This window comes from Denticeps clupeoides, chromosome 6 (assembly GCF_900700375.1).
Source record: "Denticeps clupeoides chromosome 6, fDenClu1.1, whole genome shotgun sequence".
NCBI lineage: Eukaryota > Metazoa > Chordata > Actinopteri > Clupeiformes > Denticipitidae > Denticeps > Denticeps clupeoides.
In genome coordinates, this window is record NC_041712.1 from 19,974,932 (window position 1) to 20,002,632 (window position 27,701).

General features: G+C 43.8%; 1 protein-coding gene across 3 annotated transcripts in view; it reads left to right on the forward strand.

Moving 5' to 3' along the window:
- Positions 1–27,701, forward strand: part of LOC114791865 (rho GTPase-activating protein 26-like) — a 47,612-nt gene that overhangs the window by 16,967 nt on the left and 2,944 nt on the right. For all 3 annotated transcript variants that reach the window (XM_028982376.1, XM_028982377.1, XM_028982378.1), the window contains 21 exons: positions 7,925–8,020; positions 9,415–9,476; positions 9,771–9,842; positions 10,318–10,419; positions 11,167–11,277; positions 11,535–11,639; positions 11,978–12,107; positions 12,482–12,582; positions 13,813–13,907; positions 14,547–14,625; positions 15,285–15,321; positions 15,412–15,477; positions 16,107–16,181; positions 16,874–16,958; positions 17,232–17,290; positions 19,567–19,672; positions 20,271–20,430; positions 20,835–20,982; positions 21,561–21,747; positions 27,119–27,154; positions 27,266–27,373. In XM_028982376.1, the coding sequence (XP_028838209.1) occupies positions 7,925–8,020; positions 9,415–9,476; positions 9,771–9,842; positions 10,318–10,419; positions 11,167–11,277; positions 11,535–11,639; positions 11,978–12,107; positions 12,482–12,582; positions 13,813–13,907; positions 14,547–14,625; positions 15,285–15,321; positions 15,412–15,477; positions 16,107–16,181; positions 16,874–16,958; positions 17,232–17,290; positions 19,567–19,672; positions 20,271–20,430; positions 20,835–20,982; positions 21,561–21,747; positions 27,119–27,154; positions 27,266–27,373 (2,020 nt within the window). The remainder of the gene's footprint in view (positions 1–7,924; positions 8,021–9,414; positions 9,477–9,770; positions 9,843–10,317; positions 10,420–11,166; positions 11,278–11,534; positions 11,640–11,977; positions 12,108–12,481; positions 12,583–13,812; positions 13,908–14,546; positions 14,626–15,284; positions 15,322–15,411; positions 15,478–16,106; positions 16,182–16,873; positions 16,959–17,231; positions 17,291–19,566; positions 19,673–20,270; positions 20,431–20,834; positions 20,983–21,560; positions 21,748–27,118; positions 27,155–27,265; positions 27,374–27,701) is intronic.

Genomic DNA, 27,701 nt, shown 5'->3' on the forward strand with positions numbered 1-27,701 from the left:
TTTCCTGTTTGTTGCCCCTCTATTGGATTTGGTTAATGTTAGCTACAAGCTGCGGGTGAGAGGTGCCAGACACACACTTTAATGTGGGAAGGGCTGCAGCACGTACCCGTTTTGCTGAGAATTAATTATTATTTTTTTAAATGTGGAAATCTGTTGCCCGTGAAAAATTTAAGCAGCGGGCGTGGCATTGCCAGAGCAGTCTGGAGGAGGATTCCAGCAGCTTCTGTTACAGCGAATGAGAGAGAAACTAATAGAAAAAAAATAGCACAACAATAAAACCCTTCCTATTCTACGCTGAAGCCTCTTTGTGGCGGTTGCTAGGAGACCATCACCATGTGGCCGAAACACTGGGTCTGGTTTGGGACTGGAGAGAATAGATGGGGGGACAAACAGAAAAAGAGTTTGAATGAGGAGAAAGCAATGAGGCAGACCGTCCTGTGCTCTCTTTTTTCGTGGGGGTTTGGTTCTGGGCAACAGCTGCTTTTAAACTGAGGGGGGTACAGTAGGTCTGCATATCTCCATATAGTGAGATATCATTATTGCACATTGTGCACATAATGACCACAGGATCATGTTAATTTCTCAGCTCTAGTTATCAGTGCAACTTTTAAGATGATGAAATGTATACAGTACAGGCCAAAAGGTTTGGACACACCTTCTCATTCAATGTGTTTTCTTTATTTTCATGACCATTTACGTTGGTAGATTCTCACTGAAGGCATCAAAACTACAAATGAACACATGTGGAGTTATGTACTTAACAAAAAGTGGAGACCTGGCCTCCACAGTCACCGGACCTGAACCCCATCCAGATGGTTTCGGGTGAGCTGGACCGCAGAGTGAAGGCAAAGGGACCAACAAGTGCTAAACACCTCTATAGCACCTCAAGTGCTATTTTGAAGAAACTAGAATATAAAACATGTTTTCCGTTATAACTTTCATCTAGATCAGGAGAGACAAAATACAGGGGCTACTCCTGTTCTGCTTAATTTTGCTTAAATTAAAACGATACATATTCATCGGTCTGGGTTTGGCTCAACTAATGTGACACAGCTATAGAGTATTATAATTAATTGCTACAATAATTAATAACATTGAAGTTTTTCTGAAACCTGGACATGTAGTATCTCCTTCATCAATGCATAAATGCATAAATGCATTGCGTTTGCCTTGGGGATCTATAACTGAATTGGTTATAGAGATAGTTGGAAGAATGTATGTTGCAATAGAACGCGCTGCGACCTCTGGACTGCGAGACGTAACAACTAGTTATCACAGATCCAGTTAAACCTCCTTTTCGTTGCCTGCTGAGTACCAGACTCCACAATTTCCCTTCACTCCCCTCTTTGCTGCAGTTTGCAATGTGTGTTGCAATGAGACAAAATGGGTGTGACCCCCCTTTAATGCCTATCTGTTCACAGCAATGCTGTCAACATACACACACACACACACCCACGTGATGGGAGCCAGCGGTTCTCAGAGACAAAGGGAGTGTTTCCAGCATGTGTATGTGTGTGTGTGTGAGAGACTCTTCTTTTTTGACGCGCCCGGTGTTTCATCACAAGCTCACCACGTGCCGGCAGGTCGCTGCCCTCACAATAAAAAGGGCTTTTTATTGGCTGTGTTTTCGGACACATGGCTTTATTGGCTTCGTTTTACACAATCAACCCCGACGTAGGGTGGGTCCCTGACCACCGCAGAACCTTCTCCCTCCGTCTCTGTCCCTCTCTGTCCGGGGCAGGATGGATGTATTTATACATGTGGCAGTGATTAGCGTGGGACTGCCACGTGACCCTCACGTCGTGCAGAGTTATGGCGCTGGAGGGGGACGGGGGGCTTTAAAAGACTTCTCTCTCGCTTGTATACCTGTCAGAGATTGTGCATATATTGCACCTCCACTGGATTTCATTGGGCTCCTTTTTCATTGGGCTAAAAAATGCATGGCACTTGCTTACAGGACATCTTCTTTCAGCCATTAACTGTCTGCATTTACTTCTGAATAGAAACGAAAAACAGTTTTGGATTGACGACAAACTGAGTCTGAACCATCACATTGCTGCGATCTCCAGATCCTGCAGGTTCGCTCTCTATAACATTCGCAAGATTAGGACTTTTCTTTCACAACAGGCTTCGCAGCTCCTCCTCCAGGCAATGGTCATCTCTAAACTCGACTATTGTAGCTCTCTCCTGGCTGGAGCTTCTGCAGTCACCATAAAACCACTCCAGATGGTCCAAAAGCTACACTCCTGCACGCCCTCTCAGATCTGCAAACGAAACTAAAAATTCTGTCTTCACAGGGTCTACGATCTCAATTCAATCTGTTCTCCTTTGTTGTCCCTGGCTGGTGGAACGACTTGCCCTGCTCCATTCAACTAGCCGAGACTACTACCACCTTTAAGAAACATTTGAAAACCCACTTGTTTAAAAAGTATTTCAAACGAGTCTAACATTCACACACACACACACACTTAACAATTCCCTAGCATGTTCTTGACAAGTTTGGCCTTATCAGGGCTCTTAGTTTTGTAACTCACAATTTATGGAAACCTGTCACGGGTGGGCTGGACATGGCATGAAGGAGGACGCATTTGCACGATCACAGGACAGGGGTTTAATACAAACTTCACAAGACAGGGGAACATCTACACGCACAATGACCCGACGGCGAACAGACACGAACAGGATAGTTTTATACAATTATATAAATAGACAGCAGGTGAACACGATCAGGGAACATTACACGAGACAAACATGAAACTCCAGTCCGGACTCCGGATCCGGAGTAACCCCTGCCGGTCCGGATCATGACAGTACTCCCCCTTAAAAGCACTACCACCTGGGAGTGCCCACAAAACGGTCCATGAAAGGGGGGAGAAGTTCTTAAGGACGAGTGGCGGTTGTCCTGCACCGGCGGCGTTAGGCCCGGGCCAAAGCACGGCTCGTCCATGGGGGACCGGCGTCCTGTCCGCCGTCCGCAGGCACCGTCACTCCGGTCAGTCTCCGGCACGCCCCGCTGGAAAGTTCGCCGCCTCCCTCGTCTCGGTTAACGCCGGGAGCACCTGAACTGCGCGACCGGTCTCCTCGACCCCACGGTAGCTTTCGTAGGCCATCGAGGTCCGGTCGCACGGATTCGTCGGTACTCCCCGCCTCCGGAATCGCCAGGGGGAACATGGACCACGTGACAGATCCTCTCGACCCCACGGTAGCTTTCGTAGGCTGCCGAGAGTCTGTCACGCTTGGGGAACTGATTAAAAACAGGACATGGATCATGGCGGGGAACTGGCAATTACCGGAGGTGCGTCGCTGGAATCCGGACGAGACGGCGGCGTCGGGGGACGTCCATACATGGAACCTTGAACATGGAGCTGTGGAGCAGACGTCCTCCCGACCATCCACGGTTCTCTGGATCTCAGCGGGGCGTAGATCGGCTGCGTCCACATGGTCGGGTCATTCTGTCACGGGTGGGCTGGACATGGCATGAAGGAGGACGCATTCGCACGATCACAGGACAGGGGTTTAATACAAACTTCACGAGACAGGGGAACATCTACACGCACAATGACCCGACGGCGAACAGACACGAACAGGATAGTTTAATACAATTATATAAATAGACAGCAGGTGAACACGACCAGGGAACATTACACGAGACAAACATGAAACTCCGGTCCGGACCCCGGATCCGGAGTCAACCCCTGCCGGTCCGGATCATGACAAAACCGTATGGGAATTCCTGGTGTCTTCTCCTTGTAAGTCGCTTTGGATAAAAGAGTCTGCCAAGTAAAGTAAAGTAAAGTAAAGAAGCTTGAATCTCTGAAGAAATATTTTGATTCAAGAGAACACCACGCAACAGTTGTCCAAAATCTGAATCGGTTTAAGTCCCCATGTATTGGAGTGCCTGACACTCTTGTCCTGTTAACTAATTAAGCTGCTTATTAAGTCGGTGCCACCTCCACCCCTCACTGTTGCTGCATATATTGCAAGTAGCCGTGGAACATGTTGGTGAGGTAAGTGTGAAAGACCGCCATACTGGCAACGTTTTATTAGCGGTAGCACTATGCTAACTGTCGCTTAGACTTGTCGGTTTCATATTAACAATCATTTGTGTATGATAGCTGATATATGTGCATCCCTGACAATGCTGCGAAATTGCTGTAGCCATTTTTTTGAGGAACACACCCTGACCTTCGGTTCAAGGATGCAACAGTTCATATGTTTCCATCACTTATAGAGATATAATGTTCTTTAGCCATAAAACGATTATCTGGGTCGGAGTGTTGGGGGGTCCTGCTGTGCTGACTGGCTTCTGCATTTACAGTCCTGACGCAGTGGTGAGCCAACCATTAATCCCATGGCCCAGTGCTGAGTGTGAGCCATAGGTGAGGATTTAAAAAAAATGGTAAATCCTAGAACATTGTGTTGAGGCTTGTTATCGACTCTGTTGGGTAGCGATTCTGATAGCTGCTCTCCTCCTTTTGGATATTGCTGAGGAGACTAGAACCTAATTTGATGCTAATGGTGCCATGAGGTTGATGATTCAGCTGAATTGCAACTGGAATGAGTACTTTTATAGCCACTGTAAATGTGTGTGTGTGTGTGTGTGTTTTCAATGCTATTTGCTGACATAGCTCACAAGATTTTTATTATTTCTCACTTTTTGCTACCTGGGAAAGACTTTTGGCTATAAAGACTCACCCAGACATACATACACACATACATACATACATACACACAAAGGCCAAACCATTCCAGCATCAGATTAATATTAATATTATCACAATTAACACATTCACCTACAATTAATTCCACAAAGACCTGTGTTTTTATACAAGCCCAACCGAATATTAATGACAGGCCACCAGAGTCCACAGCAGCTTTCATCTGTAAATCAGAGACCATTCCATAAAATAATGTTGCTCATACGCAAATTGAAGAGACTGTGGTAAGATTTTCTGTCTGTCCTTCAATAAACTACTGATCATGTTTAACTTTTATCAGCTAAAATTGGTTGCAAATTGACACATAATGTTGCAAGAATGCAAAAATAGAAGGTAGTAAAATAATAACACTTTAACTTTGGAAGCGTTCAGCAGTCAAAACAGGATGAAACAGGAGAGCTTGAATTGATCTAATCAGCAGCTCGTACTTTTGAAGAAAGTGTGTTAGTGTTGAAATTCGAACAAAGGAATGGCTGACATAGAAATAGAAAAGCATTTTCAAGTGGTCTCATTTTTTCCAAATCTTTTTTCTTTCCAAATTTTTTCCAAAGTTCCACTTTGTGCGACAAAACACAAAACTTACTAGATTGCATAGAATGTAATCCTGATTTACAACGCTCAGGATACAGCATGTGTGATGCAGACTCAGAGTGCCATAGGCGTTAATATAATATGTTTGAAATATTTTTATCTGTGTGGACACGCCCCTGATGTCCTGTATGAATTCACTCACATTCAGAATGGACAGAGGAGCGGACGAGGAAGACAAGGATTCACACAGATTAATGCAGCGTGAGGGTGTGCGAATGAGGAGAAGAAGGAAACACACGCTGCAGTTGGTAGTCACACACGCACACACAGAGTGCGGAATAAACTCCTGAATAAACTTCCTTTAATTGGCCGCGGTGGAGCCACCCTGTGCGTTTCTTGGGACATTTTCACAGCAGTGCAGTTTCTGCTCACATAGGCTTCGAGTCGGCATGCGATCTGGTCTGAAATTTTGGCAGATTAGAGTCAGGATCAGTTCATTTGGACTCATTGACACACACTCACACACATGCATGGGAATTTATTATTGTAAATATGTAACCACCTCTATAAAACAACACTAAGCATAAAAATATACCCCTTCTGTAAATTTTCATTAATATTTCACTGGAATTATTAATGCGAAATGTCCTCACACTTACACAAACAATTCTCCTTTTGCTTTGGACATGCATTAATGGAGCTGGTCTGTGTTATGTTCTTTACTCAATTCTCCTGACTTCATTCTGTGTGTGTGTGTGTGTGTGTGTGCAACTTGGCAGGAAGAGGGGGCAGTGTGAGGAGAGTGAGAGGATAGGAGAGGAGAGAGGGGATTTTATTTTTAGAATCTGTCACATTTTTTCTCATTTTTTTCTGCCTGCTCTCTGGTTTCAAGAGTGTGTGTGTGTGTGTGTGTGAGAGAGATAGAGAGAGAAAGTGAGCACCTTACTGTATGTCTTTATGTGTTTTTGTGCGAATGCATGTTACTGTTACAGTCGGTGCCTATGTTAGTGTGTATTATTGTGTATGTGTTTTGTGTGTGTGTGTGTGTGAGAGAGAACATTCCAGTGGGGCAATTCTGTCACTTTTATCTGTGCGACTCTTTGCACTGGGTGATGAGCTGCTTCAGCCTCATGACTCCCCCCTTCATCCAACCCCCACCTCCTCTTCCTCATCTCAAGCCTGGCAGCCCATACAACCGCTGGTGGAGGCCATCCATATTCACTCCTTCTGCACTGGGAGGAATTTCCATGCAGAGACTGTAGTTTCGTGCCCGAAAATGTGTTTCTCATTTGTGAAAACATTTTTCGAATTGAGTGTGCATCCCATAATTCCCTGGGCTTGGGCTACCGGGCCCAAATGGAGATGCCCTTGAAGTCAGAGTTCAGCCTTTTTTTAGCTCTTTAACTGATGAACATTTGCGGTAAATCAGCATCAAAAGCTGCAACTTTGAAGAATTCTCTTCAGTTCAAATGAAATAGGATGCAGTGGGCATACTGTACTTTTTACAAAATTGCAACGTAGACATTCTTTTTTAGGACATTTTCTGCACATATTTGCATGTGTGATTGTGGCTAACCATGTGTCCTCGATTATACTGTTTTTGTGTGAACAGACGAGCCACTAATCTGCACACACTGGTGGGAACATGAGTATCTCTGTCAGCTGGGGAGGGGGTTTATGAGCAAGCCATTTACTTCTGTTTACTGTGCTTTTATTAAAAGGACCACAAAATATCTAGTTTGTCAATACTTTCGACACACTTACGCATGTATGGGCTTACATGAAGTCTCCAAACTATGTGAGGTTGTCTAAACAACACACAATGTGTCGTATTTAATGCTCTTCAAAGCCGAGAACTGTTGCTGTGATGAAAGAGTTGTCCCAGGACACTAGAGGAACCTTCGCCGGTCCCATGGTCCCGGTCGACTCGATTATCGATGCATCACCATGCATCACATCAATTATTCTACATTACTTTGCATTTTGTTTTCAAATAGGTCAGTGAGATGAGAGCTGAGGTCACATGGATGTCGGAACCAGACATTTCTCTGGCATTTGCGGCATCTAAGGGAAAGTGGACTGAACACTGACCGTTTTTTCTGCTCATTGCAGCAAATCACCAGCGTTTTGTCGGCTGCGAGTTCGAATGGGATCAAGGAAATGCTGCATGCAACATTTTCTTGGCACCAATTTCTGCCAAAATCCCACTCAAACGTTAAACCGCGACGAGCGTTACACAGCGTCAAGTGATCGAATGCAGGTACAAACCGCATCAAAGACAGGCGTATGGTCTACAGATAATAAAGAACCTGTTTTAGTGAAACTAGATGGCGATGTGAAAACTACACCGTCTAGGATGTCAGAAAGCTTTAAAGGCAAAGCAAAGTGAATAAATCGGAAAGCACGTGTATTTCAATGTCAGCGCTCTTGCAGTTTGGTAGCTCCAGCGGTCTAGTTTCCGAAGTGCTGGTAGGGGCTGGTGCGCACGCAGCGTATTTCTTCGGACCACCGTGGCTGTGTTGTTCTGGTGTGCGTTTCTGTGGTCGGCCGTGACGCGCCAGAGACAAATTGCGCTGGCGGCGAGGTGCACTGGCAGGGCATGTTCCTGTGAGGACACCTGCATGCATGCATCTCCTGGATGAACCCTGTGCTCTCTCGGCCCCCTCTCCCCACAGATCTGTCTGCAGCCAAGAGGAAATTTGCTGAGTCTCTCAACGAGTTCAAGTTCCAGTGCATTGGAGACGCTGAGACAGACGATGAAATCTGCATCGGTGAGTTACCTCTCTGCAGCAGACTGTGTGTGCGTTTGCACAAACCAATGCTATATACACCTATATCATAACTCTAGAACTCATGTGATTATCATGTCAGTGCATCGCTTTAAAGTGTGTTATTATTTGATAACATAAGTGAAAAGTTTTATTAATATTAACAAATTAATATTAACAAGTGAATTTGGGAGCATGCTATGTCATACCAATTTTGGCCAACTAAAACTAGTGGGCAGTGGTGGCCTAGTGAGTAAAGAAGCAGACTGAAAGGTTGTGGGTTCAAATACCCCACTGCTCACTAAGGGTGATGAGTTTAATGCAATTTTGTTGCGTATCACAATGACAAAAACAATCAGTACAGTACAGGCCAAAAGTTTGGACACACCTTCTCATTCAATGTGTTTTCTTTATTTTCGTGACCATTTACGTTGGTAGATTCTCACTGAAGGCATCAAAACTATGAATGAACACATGTGGAGTTATGTACTTAACAAAAAATGTGAAATAACTGAAAACATGTTTTATATTCTAGTTTCTCTGCTCTGATTACTGCATTTCACACTCTTGGCATTCTCTCGATGAGCTTCAAGAGGTCGTCACCTGAAAGGCTTTTCCAACAGTCTCGAAGGAGTTCCCAGAGGTGTTTAGCACTTGTTGGCCCCTTTGCCTTCACTCTGCGGTCCAGCTCCCCCCAAACCATCTCGATTGGGTTCAGGTCCGGTGATTCCAGGTCTCCACTTTTTGTTAAGTACATAACTCCACATGTGTTCATTCACAGTTTTGATGCCTTTTGATGGGCATGAAAATAAAGAAAACATATTGAATGAGGAGGTGTGTCCAAACTTTTGGCCTGTACTGTATATATGAATGGTGAAATCACCCCAGTAACTGAATTTCTAGATCGTATATTCAGCTTTACACGTCTAAAATCCATTTTTGCTGGAACGCAAACCCGCTGCAGCAGGCAGGCCGTGACATGAAGACTTCTCTTCCCTGGCATATTTGTGCCAACTGCAACACCCACGTATCCACCTACTCGCATACTTTACGTGCATCTGGCACAGAGCGTGGCTCATGCCCGCACTGACAGCGCAGTGACATCTTCAATATCGGACTGCCATATTTAAGTTCTCATGAAGCTTTTATGATGTGCAGCACGGAAGCGGGCGCTTCTGGGCTGATGAACTCCGTATCCACTGTGGAAACTGGCACGGCAGAGCTGCTCGGCAAGCGAGTGGAGACTTGCTCGCTGTCTTTTATCCAGCCAGAGCTTGTTTACACTGGAGGCTGACTGATTTGAATGTTGAGCAAATGGAAAATCCGAAGACACGCTGACAAATAGGCATATCATAACTTTACCGTAAACACAAACCCCTCTGTGTGCCCCTCCACAGCCAAATCTCTGCAGGAGTTTGCTGGAGTGCTGCAGAACCTGGAGGATGAGCGAACTCGCATGGTAGGTGTCTGCCGACACTGGAACAAATAATCGGAAGTGGCAAAAGGCCCAAAGGTTTTGTCTACCACACTGTAAAGAAAAAAGGTTGGAAACCTACAACCGGCCACAGAGCTCCCTCAACTTCATGGCTATGGCACAACTACATGGGCGTGAAGTTGCGGGAACTTTTAACCTTTTTTTTTACAGTGCAGCTGACCTCCCCACACCAGCTTGTATTTTTACTCATTATTAATCTTTTATTATTGCAGAACTATGTGCCTGAAGGTTTTCTGATGTTCCATCATTCATTCGCAGATCGAAAATGCCAACGATGTATTGATCGCCCCTCTGGAGAGGTTCCGTAAGGAGCAGATTGGAGCAGCCAAGGTACGGAGTGTGTGTGTCTGTGTCTGTGTGTTTATGGCACAATGCCACATGTTAAGCTTAATGGCATGCTGCTGTATTTCTGGGTTATTTGATATCTGTCTTGTCCTCTGCTTCCACTCCCTGTTTCAATTTCCTGTTTCCTTATTTGTGGAATTACATTACCACCATCTGGCCAATATTGGTATTACAACAGATTAGCTTTACTCTGGTTTAATTCTAGGGGAGTCCAAGTAAACTTAGAATATATAAAGCTGGTGCCTAAAGTACATTAATCAGTCAGAATGCCATCATCTCCCTCTGGCTGCTCCAGTTAGGGGTTGCTACAGCGGATCAACCAATCTGGTTGTCCACATACTTGAATTTTTCGGACACTATCCTCCCCCTGTACCCAGGATTGGGACCGGCACCAAGAAATATAACATGTAATTAGAAGCTCGTAATTCTATATGTATATACGTGTATAAATGTGTTACAGGAAGCCAAAAAGAAGTACGACAAAGAGACGGAAAAATACTGTGCAGTTCTGGAGAAGCACCTCAGTCTGTCTGCCAAGAAGAAGGAGGCACAGCTTCATGAGGTAAGGACCCCTCTGACCTCTCTTCATACATTTTTTCCCTTCCATCTCTTGCCTGGTTTCATGGACCCAGGCACTGTGAGTAATCTTAATGCAAATGAATTCACCATCACTTGATATCTACCCTTATAACAAGGGTTTCTCCCATAATTCCAGCTGGTTGACAAAGAGAATTACAGAATGACTAAAGAGACTTCTTCCTGGAGTACTTAAAAGCAAACTTAGTTTCAAAAACCTTGTAGATTGAACTGTACAACATTCAAATGAAATGTCATCTATGATGGAAAAGGAGAGAATTTGCATGCTTTTTTGAGGAGATGCATATAAATTTAGAGCATTTATCAGACGCCCTTATCCAGAGCGACTTACAATCAGTAGTTACAGGGACAGTCTCAGTTACAAGTGTCTTGCTCAGGGACATAATGGTAGTAAGTTGGATTTGAACCTGGGTCTTCTGGTTCATAGGCGAGTGTGTTGCCCACTAGGCTACAACCACCCATCAGGATATAATGGTTTTAGATGCAAGATATAATGGTTTTAGTTTTGGTACGTGGCAGCAAGTGCAACATCAGATGTTGCAGAGAGGCATCATTTTACATGCGTGCAGCAAAAGCAGACCGATTGTGGCAATATTAATTAACAGGCGCTGACGAGTGTCTAGGCTATATATTAGACATAACTCATGTAATAATATAGTGATAAACCATTTTTTTTTGTAAAACAATGATTTGTCTCCTACTGTGTCCTCAGGCTGATAATCAGGTGGACAACGTACGTCAGCATTTCTACGAAGTGTCTTTGGAATATGTATTTAAGGTGCAGGAGGTTCAGGAGAGGAAGATGTTTGAGTTTGTGGAACCGGTGAGAAAGCACACACACACACACACACACACACACACACACACAATCAATAAGGAGCACCTTAAATCAGCTCCTCCCAGTCAGCGTTCCTGGACCCATTTATTTTCTGAGCCTTGTTGCTGCCATCGATATGGATTATTCTACATTCTAATAAAGACGTCTCAGACAAACTCTTTTTAATGAATTGTAATTGGCCTGTTTGCGTAGCGCTCCATCACTCAGTGCCAACTTCAATCCCATCTTCTCTCCCACTGCAGTTGCTGGCTTTCCTTCAGGGCCTGTTCACATACTACCACCATGGATACGAACTGGCCAAAGACTTTAACCACTTCAAAACCGACCTGACCATCAGCATCCAAAACGTAGGAACAGACACCATAACATCTCATTTAAAAAAGGAACCAATTCATCTCATGTTGATACTCAGGAAAGGCTACCATGATACTTTCAGCCTGTAGATGTATGGACATTTCCATCATTCTATGAATCCCTTTGAATGTGCCTGCTATCAGAATTGATTTCCATGATTTATATGCAGACTCAATATTCACATTAGAAAACACTTGGGATTAGGACAACACCCCAAGCAATGTTCCAAAGACCTATTAGGGGAGAATCAATGTCTGAGAATGAAGACCCTCTGTAATTTGCTATACAGGACCTTGCTGTGAGTGCATGAGCTGTTGTTCTCATTGTGTAGACACGGAACCGTTTTGAGAGCACACGCTCGGAGGTGGAGAGCCTAATGAGGAAGATGAAGGAGAACCCGGATGAGCACAAGAGCATCAGCCCCAACACCATGGAAGGCTACCTGTTTGTGCAGGAGAAACGTGAGAAGCCTCTTTCCCTCATTGATTTTATCTCATGGTTGCTCTTGTTCCTAGAATATTTCTCTAACAGAGGGTATAAAAGGCTTTGTATCAGATTTAAATAAAAGTGAGACTCAATAAGGGAATGTAGGCTAGAATAACAGAATTCTTTATTAAGACTGAGATCACAATTCAACACAACAGTGTTCACCAGGCACTGGAAAGTGATCTTTGACAGCACTATTGTGGTGGGGAGCAGACAGTGAAGCACAGACACGAATAATTATTTTCTTAATTCAGTTTACAACAAGAATTAGGGTTTTTATGCTGTTTCTGTCTGTCTCCAAGATTTCTGTGTCCAGAGTAGCATTGATTCGATTTCCCTCTTCTCCCAGGCTCTTTTGTGTCCAGCTGGGTGAAGTACTACTGCACGTACCACCGGGAGCCCAAACGTGTCACCATGGTGCTGTTTGACCAGAAGTCTGGGGGGAGAATGGTACGTGTCCAGATGACCTCTGTTTGCCACGCTGCTGTCGTTGTGGGTATGAGAACGGGGCGGGGCTGGGAGATTGGTCTGTCCTTGGCAGGGCACTGTGGCTTGTTCACACTGCCTGACAGCCTCACTTGTTGGCACGGAAACGGCACACTGACCACACCGTGTCTGCTGGACCACACTGAGATGGTTGTTAACACGGAGGTCATACACACACACACACACACAGTGTTTCAACCTAATGTATCTAGAGTAATAGCTATATATGTATTATATGTATTATGTATTACGAATGATAATAGATCATTTGTATTATAACATATAGCAAGAGTTTTCTAACCATAAATCTAACCCATAAACCTTTAACTTTCTCTCAATAACATGTTGATCTTTTAATTTTTTTCGAATTGTTAAGAAGTACGTATTTTCGGCTGCATGTTGCTTATCTTATACACACAAAATAGCTCATTCATCTTTAATAAACATAATATAACTAAGGAACTATAAAAATGTCTCCATATTTGCAAAAAGGTTATCTTTTCCTGTCTGTGTTAGTCACCACTTAGAAATAATGACTGACACAACACACCCAGTTTTTTTATTAGTAGTGACGAGATGTGTGAACCTTCACTGGTCTCACAATTCGATTTGATTATGATTATCAATGCCTCAATATCGATGCATCACGATGCATCCCATAAATTTGATTTGCCACTAACACCAGAAAAACGGCTGGTTCAGAAGTCCGTTGCATCAGGTAAGTGCAGACTGAACACAGACTGCTTTTCTGCTCATTGGAGAAAATCTAAAGCCGCTTTCAGACCAAACGCTCTGCGCTTGCTGCGGGGCTTTTTTTTTATACCGCTTGTAGTAAAGTCATTATGTTATAATCGATTATGTTCTGCACTGCATCGATGCAATATCGTCCACGTCTGCATCATGATGCATCAATCATACAATTAATTTCAACACCCCTAGTGCTGACTCTGAATAATTTAAGTAGATTGTGGGTATGTGTGTATCAGTCATGAGTGTTGAGTCACTTTTTGAAGTAAATCCATTTACAGTCCCACTCTTCAGGACACACACTCACACATCGTTCAATCTTGAAGGTGTGAAGTGTGTGAGGGTCTCTGGCTCTGAAGGAGCTACACGTGTTCCTTCCTTCTGTCCTGATAGCCTTTGTTTGTCTTTTTCCTCTGATATTCTGCGTCCTTGCCCTTTGTGTCTCAGGGAGAGGAGGAGAGCTTCATCCTGAAGTCGTGCACTCGCCGGAAAACCGATTCGATCGAGAAGCGCTTCTGCTTTGACGTGGAGGCTGTGGACCGGTGAGTAGACAGCAGGGGGCGCATTTGTCTCTCAGGGAGGAGGGGACAGATCAGTGTTCACAGTGAATTCGAGAAACAGGGTAGACCATTTCAGGCCGTGCCCGGCTGAGAGCAGAACCTGCAGGTCTGTTCTTCATTCAGACTGCTGTGTGAAATGGAACGTGATCACTGAAAGTTAGCAACCCCTCCCCCCCCCAAACACACACACACACACACACACACACACACACACACACACACACTCTCCGTGATATGGCATCTGAAGGTTAAGTGGCCGTCTGGCTGGCAGAGTTATGCTAATGCTTTGCTGTGGAGGACAGCAGCTTAATGGATTTTGGAGAACAAGCAGAAAGGGAACAGCGATGATGGACACACAGGCGAAGTTGTATAATGTGTTGTATAAGTTGTTTATCGTGTCTGCATGTGCCAGTGCGTGTGTATACTTAATACGTGTGTGTGTGAGCATGCAGGCTCCTGTATTTGCATTTAGCTGTATGTGTGCATGCACCTGTATGCATGTGTGTGTATCCTTGTACTGTCATTCGTGGTTGTGTAAGCATGCGTGTGTGTGTGTGTGTGTGTGTGTGTGTGTGTGTGTGTGTGTGTGAGTAAGGACATTCATGTTTGTATGACTTCCAGGCCAGGGGTGATCACCATGCAGGCTCTCTCTGAGGAGGACCGCAGGCTGTGGATGGAGGCTATGGATGGCAGAGAACCGGTGAGTTTCTTAAACTTTGTCCAGAAAATAGACACACAAGGGTGTACTTTTGGCATATTTACAAAAATATGCTGTGAATGCTGATTTGTGATAAAAAAAAATCCCCTTGCATGAAAGGAAGGAGGCCCATGATGTGAAAAATGTTTAATTGCCTAAAAAAAAAACCAGACTATTCTAAAAAACAACCGGACGCTCCACAAAAAAGAGGGGTTGGTAATACTAAGTATTCAGCAGGGGGGGTGAGTAACTTCACCATGGGATTAAACATTCTTGCAAATGAAATGAATAAAGAAAATCCAAAGCTATTAATGCAAGATAATTCAAATATTTATTTATCGGAATTATGTGTTTATAATTGGTGGGTGTGGGGGGTGTTGGGTGATATATTGTGTGTTAGGCCACATGAGTTAGCAGTTGGAACGAGCCGCTCTTTGATCTCCTGATGTGTGTTTGCTTTCGTGCTACCCTTAGAGGCTGCAGGGGTGACAGGGGTGTAAAATGACTTTACGAGTTTGGGTGCGTTGTCATGGTGACCTTTAAAAGTTGTCTGAGGCAGACGTCGACTGTCCTCAGAGGTCTCTGGCGAACGTAAAACTGACTCGGCATTTGCCCGTTGATTTACCGCTGGAGTGTAATGGTGACTCTCTCTCCCCTCTCAGGTCTATAACCTCAACAGAGACAGTCAGAATGAAGCCAGTGAGTTCTTTACTCAACAGTTACCCTCGTCTGTGCTCGCATTGTTCCTCTGTCCCTAACTGTAATATTCTCCTTTCCTCTCTCCTTCAGTGGTCCAGCTGGATGTGACTGGGTTTAATGTAATGAAGAAATTTATCTATGCTGTAGAGACCAGAGGTATTTCTAATAGTGTGTTCCTGAGTGTGCGTGTGCATCATATTTGTTGTCTCTCTAGTTATGTAATGTATATGAATGATATTATATCAGCCATTATTACGTTATAACCACTGACAGGGGAAGTGAATAACATTGATTTTCTTGCTAGTATGGTAGGGCTGAATGACATATTTCGAAATAGAAATGAAATTTGAATAAATTAAATTATAAATCGCAACAACTGCAACAATGATTTTGAGATTCACCAATTTGTGATGCTGTACAGCTGGGCAATAACATCTCCAGATCTGCAGTGGACAGGACCTGTTGCAAAGAGTAAAACCAGCAAAAGGCTCGATAATGCTCATACTGAGAGCTGATTCTGATATAAAGGTGTAAATCCCAATAAGTTTAAAAGGGTAGGTGCCTCTGGTGATGATACTTCCTCACCATTGGCGCCCACGATTTTCAAACATCATTGAGGATAGTGTTCTGGTTAACTACCAATATTTAGTTATGCAAGTCCTGTAGACCCCTTTGACCTTATACTAGCAAACAAGCCAGTTTGAAAAACATGCCCACAGTCTTTGCGAGTCTTCAGTTTTGTTCTACAGCATGACTTTTTGACTGGTGTTTCCATATCTGCGTAGGTATTGATGAACAGGGCCTTTATCGGATAGTGGGCGTGAACTCTCGAGTGCAGAAACTACTGGGCCTTGCCATGGGTAAGTGAAGAGGAAACTGTGTGTGTGTTATACAGTGATTCAGTTCAATATATTGGATTCAGTGTTAATCCTTTAGCAAAGACCCTGAGTATCTTCTCATTTCCACACCCTAATGCACGCATGAAACACACACACACACAAGCATTTGTCCACCACGCCTAGACCTGCGTGACATCTGAGAAAGCTGATCACTGAGCCACACAGCCATTTATTTCAGGGTAATTATGTGCCAATTATATCCGGAGCCCTGTGGTATTTTCAGTGATTCACTCTGGGCCCCAAGTCAGGCTGGTTTCAGTCTCAAGTTAGACGGATGTGTTGTTACCTGTGGGGTCAGGAGTTCACGAGGGTCCTGCGGCAGTGGGCTATAGGTGGCGCTGCTGGCTGAATGAGTTGGGTGCTGAGGTATGTGGGGAAATTTCTGCGCGGCAACCAGTAATGTGGGTGTTTTTATGTGTGTTTGTGTTTACACATGCCAACGGCTGCCTTTAGCTCTCCAGAATGCCCCAGGCATCACTCCCTGCCATTTCAGCGCCAACAGCCACTTTATCTGCCGTGGTGCCCTGTCGGACGTCTTAAAATAGGAATATAATAATGTCAGCAATCAAGCATAAACATTCACCCAGTCTGAAGATGCTACTGATTTTGCTTTGATTTGATTGGCTGAAAACTTTTATTTGTTTGTCTGCTAGATCCCAAAACCTGTGCAGATGTGGAGCTGGAAGGTCAAGAGTGGGAGATAAAGACCATTACCAGTGCGATCAAGCACTATCTCAGGTGTGTGTGTGTGTGTGTGTGTGTGTGTGTGTGTGTGTGTGCGTGCATTTATTTATTAAGTGACCTGTCCAGCCAATTAAAAACTCACAAAGGAACTTTGTTACAGTCATGCAGCCATGTAACGCTGAGGGCACAGTCACCAACTGGGCACCATTCATCCACTCCAGGGGGTTCCAGAAGCATTGAAATGTTATTGGGGAAAACCAGACGAATGAGCAGAACTAAAAGGTTAAACAGAAATAACCCCCCCCCCCTCTGTCTGCCCCTCTCCAGGATGCTACCTGCGCCGCTCATGACGTATCAGTATCAGAGGAGTTTCATCAAAGCAGCCAGTGAGTCATTTTATTGCTTTGTTTTCCTTTCTTGGTTCTTGTTTTGCTGGTTCTTCATCGTCAGTGCTGCTTTAGGGCATGTTCCTGCACGTCCCTCTGGAGCAAACCACACTCGATTAAAAGACATTGACCATGGGCACGCACACACACACACACACGCACACACACTTTTAGGGCAAGCAGTAAGAGGCAGGAAGTGTGGGTGTGTCTCCTGCTTGCAGGACAGGAAATGACCTTAGAGTGAGTCCTGTACTAAAACACACACACACACTTTACTTACACACCCTCTTTCTAACAAACAACAGCATTCACACACACACACACACACACACACACACACACACACACACACACACACATCCACTCATTATAAGTCATTATTTGGAGTTGAGGGTAAATAAATGATCACTGCAGGATTCACAAGATTCAGAAGACAGTGAAGAGTCTGTCATGACCAGTTTCACTGAGCATTGACCAGTAACACTAATAACCAGTTTTTAACTAACAAAGACGAACACAATAACTTTTGTAAACAGAGCTATTTAACCAGCTTCACACATGGCTGCTATTTTAGCAGGTTGGTTGTATGACACAATCACTCACACACACACTTACATTCACTCACTGAATACTCACACACACACACACACACACTATTCACTCACTTGCCCAGAAATCACAGTCTCTCTCGCGCACAGGCACACACATTCTCACACACACTCACTCAGTTTCCACTCACTTCTCACTCACCAACAGAGCAGATATCTACCAGGCAAATATCTCACACACTTTTATGTACTGTATGCATGCACTCACACACACACATGCAGTAGTTCTGCTACTGTGCAGGCTGGCGGCACAGTGAGGCCAAGTCAGGACACTGTCCTCATGTGAACTCCCTCTTTCTGTCTCGATCCCTCCTCCCACCCGGTTCTCTCCTTCCCAGTTATGTGAAAAAGGCACTGGGCCACCTGGTTCCTACCACACTGCCAGGACAGAAGGGGAATACGCCTCCCTTTTTTCCCTCAGAGATCTGGAGGTCATTATCTGAAAAATGGTAGCACGGCAACACAATGCTGCCTCTCCTTTTTGTAGCTGTTTATCTTATAATTCTTTTTATAAAACAATCACTCTGCCGCCATTCATCACCGGATCTCCTTTCACACTTACTTTGGACTGAGGATCTGCTGTAACGGAGAGGCAGTACCTACTCCAGCCACTTGGCAGCACTGTTTCTAAGCATTTGAACGAGAATAGCTTGTGTCCATACATTTGTTTAAAAAAAGTTAAATATCTGTATGTACACACACAAACATATCAGAGAACATCTTGTAATGTTATGCTGGATAACCATTTTATACTGATATGATGCTACTGATACCTGCGTCTCACTTTTCAACAAGACAGAGTGTGATGTTCACTCTTTTGATGTTGCTACAGCGTGTTTGTGTGTTCATAAATATAATATTTATCAGGCTCCTTGTAGTGTAGTAACATTTCAGCAGCATTCCCTTCCACTGCTTCAGCTTTGGCACACAGGAGATGAGATGAGACATGAACTGACAGTGGGTTCCATAGCTGACTGGTTGGCTGTGCTTTCATGTGGCTGTGTGGGCAGCTGCAATTCATTTTTCTATGCCGGTGAATCATGCTTATGAAGAAATAGGACATTTCACAAGCCAATTCAGTAAAATCATCTTTGTTACATTTGTTACAAATGTACTGTAACCTTGGTTCACAAACTGTTGCAAGTGCACTACTGGTGTTATCTGGAGTGTCTTGCTCAGGGACACAATGGAAGTCTGTGGGGTTTGAACCTGTGACTTTCTGGTCTTCTGGTAACACACTGGGCAAGTGTGTTACACACAAATACCCCAGTAATACACCAGGACTCTCTGGCAGTCAATAATAAATAATCACAATAATAAATGTATCACCTGTAAGTAGTCCAACTGTTGATTAATGTGGTACTATATTTTTTGAGACTTTTGTGTTTTATGTGTATTTATGTTCATTTATTTGTTGTACATTTTCTATGTTCCTTACGTGAAATGGGCACCTGTTTTCAGAACAGATTTTATGGCATTTTTAATTAGGTTAATATTAATATTATTATGCCTGCTGGTGTTAGTCCATGAATAGATAAAAAAAACAGCAAGTTGACTCCCATTAAATGTGTTTACAAAGCTGCAATGCTGCAATATGTTCTCAAAAGATTTGACATCAGATTCTGACACCCTGTCTCTTCTCATTGCCCCCACTTTTCTGTCCACCAGAGCTGGACAATCCAGAGGCTCGAGCGGCTGAAATCCACAACATTGCCCACCGTCTGCCAGAGAAGAATCGGCAGATGCTCGAGCTGCTTATGAAACACTTGGCGAAGTGAGTTGTGGGGTTAACGCCCCCTTTGGTTGTTACAAAGCCTAAGAGGATTGGGAGGGTAATAAACCCACTGCTGACACCTGTGATCAGCGGTGGACTCAGGCCGTTTCAAGGGCAGAATTTTTTTATATATGGCACTCCAACACCCATTTATTGTAACAACACCTCATGGGGCGCTACGTAAGATTTTCCCCACTGCAGGGGCACCAAGAAGGACATGTCCTCACATTCACAAGCACTTATTAAGCACTAATTAAGATTTTTTTCCATTATAGAGGTACTTTGTCATGGGATGGGCTCATATAGAGGTACTTTATAATGTTTTTGCCCGTAATTGGACCCTTAACATGACCGCATTAGTCTGAAGGAAAGGATTTTGGACTATCGGGGATAGTATCCTTTATAATAGCATTCTATTGAAGTTCCTTTGATTAAATTCTTATGGGGTGGTGACAATCATTTTGGATGTCTCATTGGTGTGAGGTTAAGTGGAGTGGAATAGGGATGGAGGATGCGAATACAATTTAATGTTCATGCTCTTTAGAGACCATCACAAGGCTGAGCAGGATGTGGGCCGACTTTCTGTTTGTCTCCACAGTGTGGCCAGTCACCACCAGCAGAACCTGATGACCGTGGCCAACTTGGGGGTGGTGTTTGGCCCAACACTGCTTCGCCCACAGGAAGAGACGGTGGCGGCCATCATGGACATTAAGTTCCAGAATATTGTGGTGGAGATCTTGATTGAAAACCACGAGAGGGTGAGTGGTGTCAAGATGACCAGATCTCTCTCGTTCTGTCCTGAAGCTGAAAGCTCCATTGACGTATGTGACAAGGTCACTGGGCTGTAGGCGACCTGTTTCTTTTCTGTCATCTTCACTCTGTCTCTTCCGTCCCTCTGTCTCCTTCTGTTTGGCTTTGTTTACTCCACGGTTCACCTTTGACTTTGAGGGCAAGCTTCTTACTGGGGTCACCATGGCAACAATGTCAAAGAAGTCCACATCCCATTGCACTGTTTAGCTCTGCACCACATGACCAGTGGAGGAAAGGAGGAAGGGGCTTACAACTAGAACCTCAGACGTTCTTCTGCGCTTTCTGAGTCTGAGACCCAGCAAGGTCCTTCACTTCACAGCATTACAGTTTTTATCCACGCATTTCATTACAGATCTTTAAAGATGCCCCAGCAACAGGAGGGGGTGTGGCCAACACACATGAGCACCCAATGAGGAGGCGGAGCACAGAGGGCAAAGCGCAGTCATGCAGTGAGAGACCGCTGACGCTGTTCAACACGCACGGCAATGCGCAGGAGAGAGGTACGTCCATTACCCTGTACTCACTAATCACAGGGTCAGGAAGGAAATGGGATTCATAATTACAACATTAACTGACTGATAGTTGACGTCACATGGCCTCTGCCATCCAAATATTTGTAAGATGTGAGCAATAAACACACACGTATGCAGTGATCGGCTGATCAATCCATTTTAGCCCAGTTGCCATCAATCAAATGATAACACAATGATTTTTTTGTTTGTTTTAATCTTCTGTTTAATTTAAAACATAAAAAATAGTATAATTGTAACAGGTAATTTGTTTTTAGATAGTTTAATACATAACACATAATGTGTTTCATATTATGTTGACTGACTGATGACTCATGTTACAGTAGAATAAAAAATTAAGCTGCCCATTTGTTTTTGTATTTTAATTGTATATCTTTAACTACCCTGCTCTCTAAATAAGAGCATTTTCTGATCAGTTTGCGGTGGGTTTAGGATTACACAACTCTAATCCTGGTCCCTGTGATGACGTTAGATAATGTTAATAATCTGATTTTAGCCAAAACCACCAGCTTCCTGTTTCTCTCACTCGAGTTCGTGTTCCTCCACAGAGAACCGAGGCAGCATGCTGCTGAACTCAGAGACACACGGCACTCCGTCTCTGGCAAACTGTAACAACTCCCACGCCAGTAAAGACCCCGGCACACACGCTCCTGGCAGTTCACGCCTTAACAGCCTGCCCAGCGGAGATTCGGACCTTGACGGGGGTCTGAGAAGGCAGAACCGACCCAACTCACTGTAAGTGTGTGTGTAAGTGCAGACCACCACATTAGCTAATGGGTGGATGAGTTGCTAATTACCTGTGGGCGTGGCCTCTTCATCTTGCATGCTGATAAAATTTCATGCATTTGAATATGATCATAGCTTGCTTAAGGGGTCTCAGAAGCAATTGGAAGAAGAACCAGCCATTTTGATTGGGTTGTTATTAAATTGATAAGGAGGCTGGAGGGTCTTGGTATCATGAACCCCTTCAGAAGAATTATGCTTTTGACCATTGTGGTCAGTCTATGCTTCATCAGTCTGTTTTGTTCAATCCCATAGATTTTCCAAACTTGTTGCCCGTTTCCATTAATTATAAAAAGAATTATGAGAATTAGCATTTCCCACCATGTCCTTTTCTGGTTTATAGAGGAGAATCATTACTGTGGAGGGGTTAATTGGGGCCGGTGGAAGAGGTGGTCATCTGCCTATTCTTGCTCTCCGGATGAAGGGAAAGTGGGTGAGAGACAAGAGGAGACACAGGAAGTGGGGGTTTGATGTTATTTTTGGTTGTATGGAAGACTCTTACATCCTCTCCATTAGGAAGAAAGGAGATGAGGGTGTGGGTTTCTGTGCCTGAAAACATGTTCACACGTATGCATTTGCGTTTACAAATGCTTATTCTGATATGTGTGTGTGTGTGTGTGTGTGTGTGTGAGAGATTAGGAATGGTGCTGCAGCTTCTCCTGCATCACTTCACGTTCTTAAAGAATTGAGGTTGATAATCACAGATCGTTAACCATGGAACACATAATTAGTACTGTCAATCAATAAACAAATTAAAAATACAGTTTATGATGAGTTCATTGCAACTCATTATGATTATTTAGTCTAATGCTTGCTGCAATACATATTTACAGAGACTCATGTGGGAAAGAGGCTCAGGTCATAACAGGACACGCTGTGGTGACATTATGTGACTCCATGCTGAATTGTAGGGTCATTGCGTCACAGGGCTGGTGGCAGAAGGTTAAAAATGTTGGACCTTTTCAAGCCAGCCAATCAAATCAATTTATGTGAACATGCTTAGGAATAAGCAGTTATGGATAGTGATCGAGTGTTCATTTAGTTGGGTCTGTTGTTTGGAAATACGCTTATTTCAGATGTTTATATTTTCCATAAAAACAGTCACGTTTAAACTCTTGATTTGTAGATTTGTAGTTTCAGTGTTTCTGAGATCTGATTGGTGAATATGCAGTTCTCTGACAGCGTGAGCTGCTTGTGCCAATATGTGGACAAATGAACTGCATTACAAGTTGTGTTTGCATCTTTTATTGTTATGTTCTTTTCCTGCAGTAAAAGCAATACCCCACACTGCCTAGCAACTTAAATCCTGCAACTCAAAAAAAAAAACGATCAATTTTAACAAGATATGACAATGAAATAGTTAAAATAGTTATAACAATAACATGTGTGGCTACATCAAAGCAGAAAAATATAAAAGTTAAACTCAGGTCATGTCTTGGGGTCCAAGGGGGTAGAAGGTACAGAAGCAGGACATCATGAAAATTAAATTTATTTAGAGACAACAAAACCAAGCACGACTGCAGAAAAGAAAAAGCGAAAACAATGAAATGAGCGAAAACAAACCCCATGGCGTGTGGCGATTGCCAGGAACATAAACCAGGTACGTCACAGTGCACGTTAATGTGGCAGTATCTACTGGGTGGTAGTGGCCTAGTGGGTTAGACATTCGCCTATGAACCAGAAGACCCAGGTTCGAATCCCACTTACTGACATCGTGTCCCTGAGCAAGACACTTAACCCTAAATTGCTCCAGGGAGACTGTCCCTGTAACTACTGATTGTAAGTCGCTCTGGATAAGGGCGTCTGGTAAATTCTGTAGATGTAAATGTAAATGGGTGCTGCCGAACGGTTCTTATGGAGTCCTGGTCCATCAAGCCTAATTGGTTTCAGCTGGGATGGACCAGGACTCCATAATCAGGTGCAGGAGAACCTGCTGTGATCGCCCCATGGCCCCTGGGGTCACAACTCCACCTTTGAACCACAGACATGTGTAAAGCACGGGTCCCCAAGCTATAGCCAATAAGCTGGTTACAGCTCGTCATGACATTTTTGATAAAATGACGACTGCTCAGAACTTTTTTTTTTGTTTTTATTGTCTGTTCATTTCTTGCACCTTGCATGCACAGATCGCAGATTTCACACTGCGCAGCAAGTGTGAGAATTTTTGATTGACAGCTCCTGTAAATTCATCCGTCTTTTTGATATTATCACTGATTATCACTGATTGATAAACGTTTCAATGGAATGGAAAAATGAAAATGTTTTTCGTATTTAAATCTAGCAATTTTCTTTATTAGGTTACATTTAATATTTTCAGTATGACATGATGGACGTTCAAAATAAAACAATCTAAGAATGCTGTCATATAGGAATAAACCTGGAATAAATTATTAGAATGTTTAACAAGGCGGACCCAGTCAGTCGCCATTTCGTCAGGAGACGCTCCTTCTCTGCTTCACAGTCTTTAATGTTCCGAAACCTTCTTTCTCTTCATTTCTTTACTGAAGGCTCGCCATGATTAATCAGACTTGTGACTCCGCCTCTTTTTTTTTTTTTTTCCGTGTCTCTGTTAATCATCGTATAGACATGTTGATCAGTCCCGGGGCTGGCCGGGGGTATCGGTTCTTTTTAAAAAGCAGGACCTCCTGGTGTCAGAACCGGGTCTGGAGGCGATTGGATTGGCCGTCTCAGCCAGCGTCACCTGTCCCATCTGCTCAGTCGGAGCTCATTTGGGATGGACTGCTGAGTAAATCCCAGCCCACTAATGCAGCACTTACCTGGTGTTTGCATTAGTCCCACGCTTTATGCATTTATTTATTTTCATTAACCTTTGAATGTTCCGGCGGTACCACCATTTCCATCCTGTACATGTAGGCAATAAATGAGTAAGTGGCGAGAGGGGAATTTAAACAATAAAGCAACTTTTACTGCATGTGTTTGTGTGCATGTGTGGGTGTCACTTTTTCTGCTCATGAATGGGTGTCTGCTTCCTCACTGGTCTGAATGGGCTTTTTAAGATGGGATTACACTTGCCGTCCTACACACTTCAGCTCAGCCTCTGAAAGAGAGGCAGGGTGGACATTAGTGGGCGGGGTGTAACTGTAAGGGGTGGAGTAGCAGGTGAAGCCAACGTCTCTGGTTCTCCTGGGAATTTCTGTGTTTTCAGGCTCTGTGACTGTTTGTTTCAAGCATTAAAGGATCAGCAGATGCGTAGCCGATAATCCCTTGTTAAACAGACTGCTGTTAAAGTGCATGCTAACATCTCATCTAGCATAGAGTGAGTGTGCAATGATGATTGGCGTAGCTGAGTGTCAGGTCATGACTGGGTCTCAGTTAAACTAAACTTTAAACTATATATTGATGATATTTGCAGAAGTGGAGAAGAAAGTAAAAGTTAACCATATGAGTGGCGACCCATTTGTGCTTCAGTTGTACTAAAAGTCATATATAGTCTTTATGTATGTGACAAATAAAATTTGAATAAATGAAGAGGAAGTGGATTTGCACATTTTAGCAAATATGAAGTGCTATTCGGGAGCCATATATACTATATGTGTTATATACAGAAGTTTTTATTGCAATATATATACATATTCATATTCCAAATTCTATATATGGTGCATAGTTGCTAGATTGGGCTGATTGTAATGTAAAATGCTAAATACTTTACTTTTCGGTAGTATAATGTCAATTTTGGACTGAAATCATTGTGCATCTGGCAACACAGCCCTGGAATGCGGTTCATCCGTTGGTTTTGCGTTATTGTAACTGGGCAGCACAGCTTTCTTTTTCAGTGCGTGCTGTGCTATTTCTGAATATATCGCATTATATTGGAAGCAAAAATGTTGGTAGCAAATACTCTATACAGATTCCATCTCCGCTGTCTATAACATGAAAAATCAAAGCAAGCCAGGGAGGCTTTGGGTTCATAATGCACACGTTTGTGTATACATACGCATGCAAAATAAAAAAGTTTGCTTTACAGGATGAAACAGACTACCTGTATTATGCTGCACAAATACTCTGTTGGCATCCTGTAGACTGCAGTTGTAGACGGTTTTGAAGGCGGTGAGTAAATCTTGTTGGCCTGCTTTAGACTGACTTTAAGACAGTGTGACCCATGCAAGGTCTGGTTTACTGCACAATCACTGTCAAGTCTGTGGTTATATTTTGCAGATGCCGGATTATGTCATTTATTTCTTTTTATCTATTTCATGTAAAGCTTCACACTCAAGCCCCAGGCCAGGCTCATTCACTATCAACATTATCTCTCGTCGTTCTGGTTTAGGGAGGGTCTTGGATGTGTCAAAAAGTCTTGTTTTAATTTGACATGTGTAATCCTAAATGATTAAACTGAAGTCATGCACCCTGTGGTATTCAGCCTATGTGGGGCATCCGCTGGTCTCTGGCAACATTACTCTAGCGAATAACAGAAAATACGGAGAAAATTTGAAGACTTCCATGTAAATCCATGTAACTTTGGTTTCTGGGTTAACCTCTCTTTCACTAGTGGGTCACTGGCATGCCAAGACTGGCCGTCTAATTCATAATTAATCAGTCCGGCCGTCTCAGATTCAGGGATTTGGTATTGCACCAGACAGTTTAAGTGCTTTGTTTCATTTTTAATGAAAGGATAATTAAAACGTAAAATGCCAGAGTGTTGTATGTCCGAATACCGGGGACCGGACTAAAAGCACATTCGACAGGCTCAAATCAGAAATGGCTTCTACAAACGGCTGGATATTCTTCTTCTTTTTTATTTATTTATGAAATGTGTACATTTTGAGAGGCCGGTATTTTGAAGTTGTCGAACCAGCTACCGCTCTTATACTTGGTTGTGTTACTGGAGGACTCCACAAGAGGACTCCTGTTCAGATGTCCCATAACAGACAAAAAAGATTCCGCATATTTCCACAGAATGCAACAATCGCCATCATTTTAGTTTTTTTACTTAGCAATTCTGACGCTGTTCTGAAACCAGGCAGGTTCTCGTCCTGCCATCGCCGCTGCTTTCACGTTACCTCTACAGCGCTTCTAGTGTTCGTCTGCATGTATTGAGCATTGCTGCATCTTGCAATGAACACATAGCATTAATCATGTATGGAGCTGTTAATCTGAAACAGAGTACAGGTTTATTTGTAAGTGTTTTGAAGGGAACCGCTTCCGTCTAGATAAGACGGTCTATACACGGCCTGGTTCCAAGTGAACCGTGGTGCAGATGTGGTGATAAGGAAAATCCAGGCCATAGATCATGTTTCACGTTGCTGCTCGGCATGGGCTCCACTACATTAGAAATGATGTACACATTTTACTCTGATTTCAGGGCGAACTCAAAGAATCGCAGCACTGTCCCAGCCAGGTGAGTGTCGGGTCTGGAGCAAAATGTACCGTTAGACTTTTAGAAATCTGGGCTCCTTGTGTGTTTCTCAGTAGTTACTAACGTGGTTTTGTGTGTTTATGTGTGTCCCAGTCCGGCCTCCCCCAGCCCTTCCTCTCCCCGCTCTCCCTCCTGGCCAATGTTCTCCGCCCAGTCCAGCCCCCAGTCCGCCTCAACGTCTGCTGACTCCTCCCCTCTCAGGTCGGTCTGAAAGCCAGCTCCATGCCGCCACCCACAATGCCCGGCAGGACGACCACCGTGCCCCGCTGGAGCTTTGTGATCCCCGCCTCGCTTTGCGTGTGACACATTCGCTGCCAGTCTGCTCTGTGGGAGCCGAACACCTGGTTTCTCACACACACACACACACACACACACACACACACTCTATACCCATCTATTACTGCACGCCACCTGCCTGGCGGTTTACAGTATCGTGGTTGAAAAAGTGTGAAGCTGTGGCACCAATCAGCCTCGAACGGAAGTAAAAATTCCGGTGATTTCCATCTCCCAGTTCGCCATCAGAGCCACA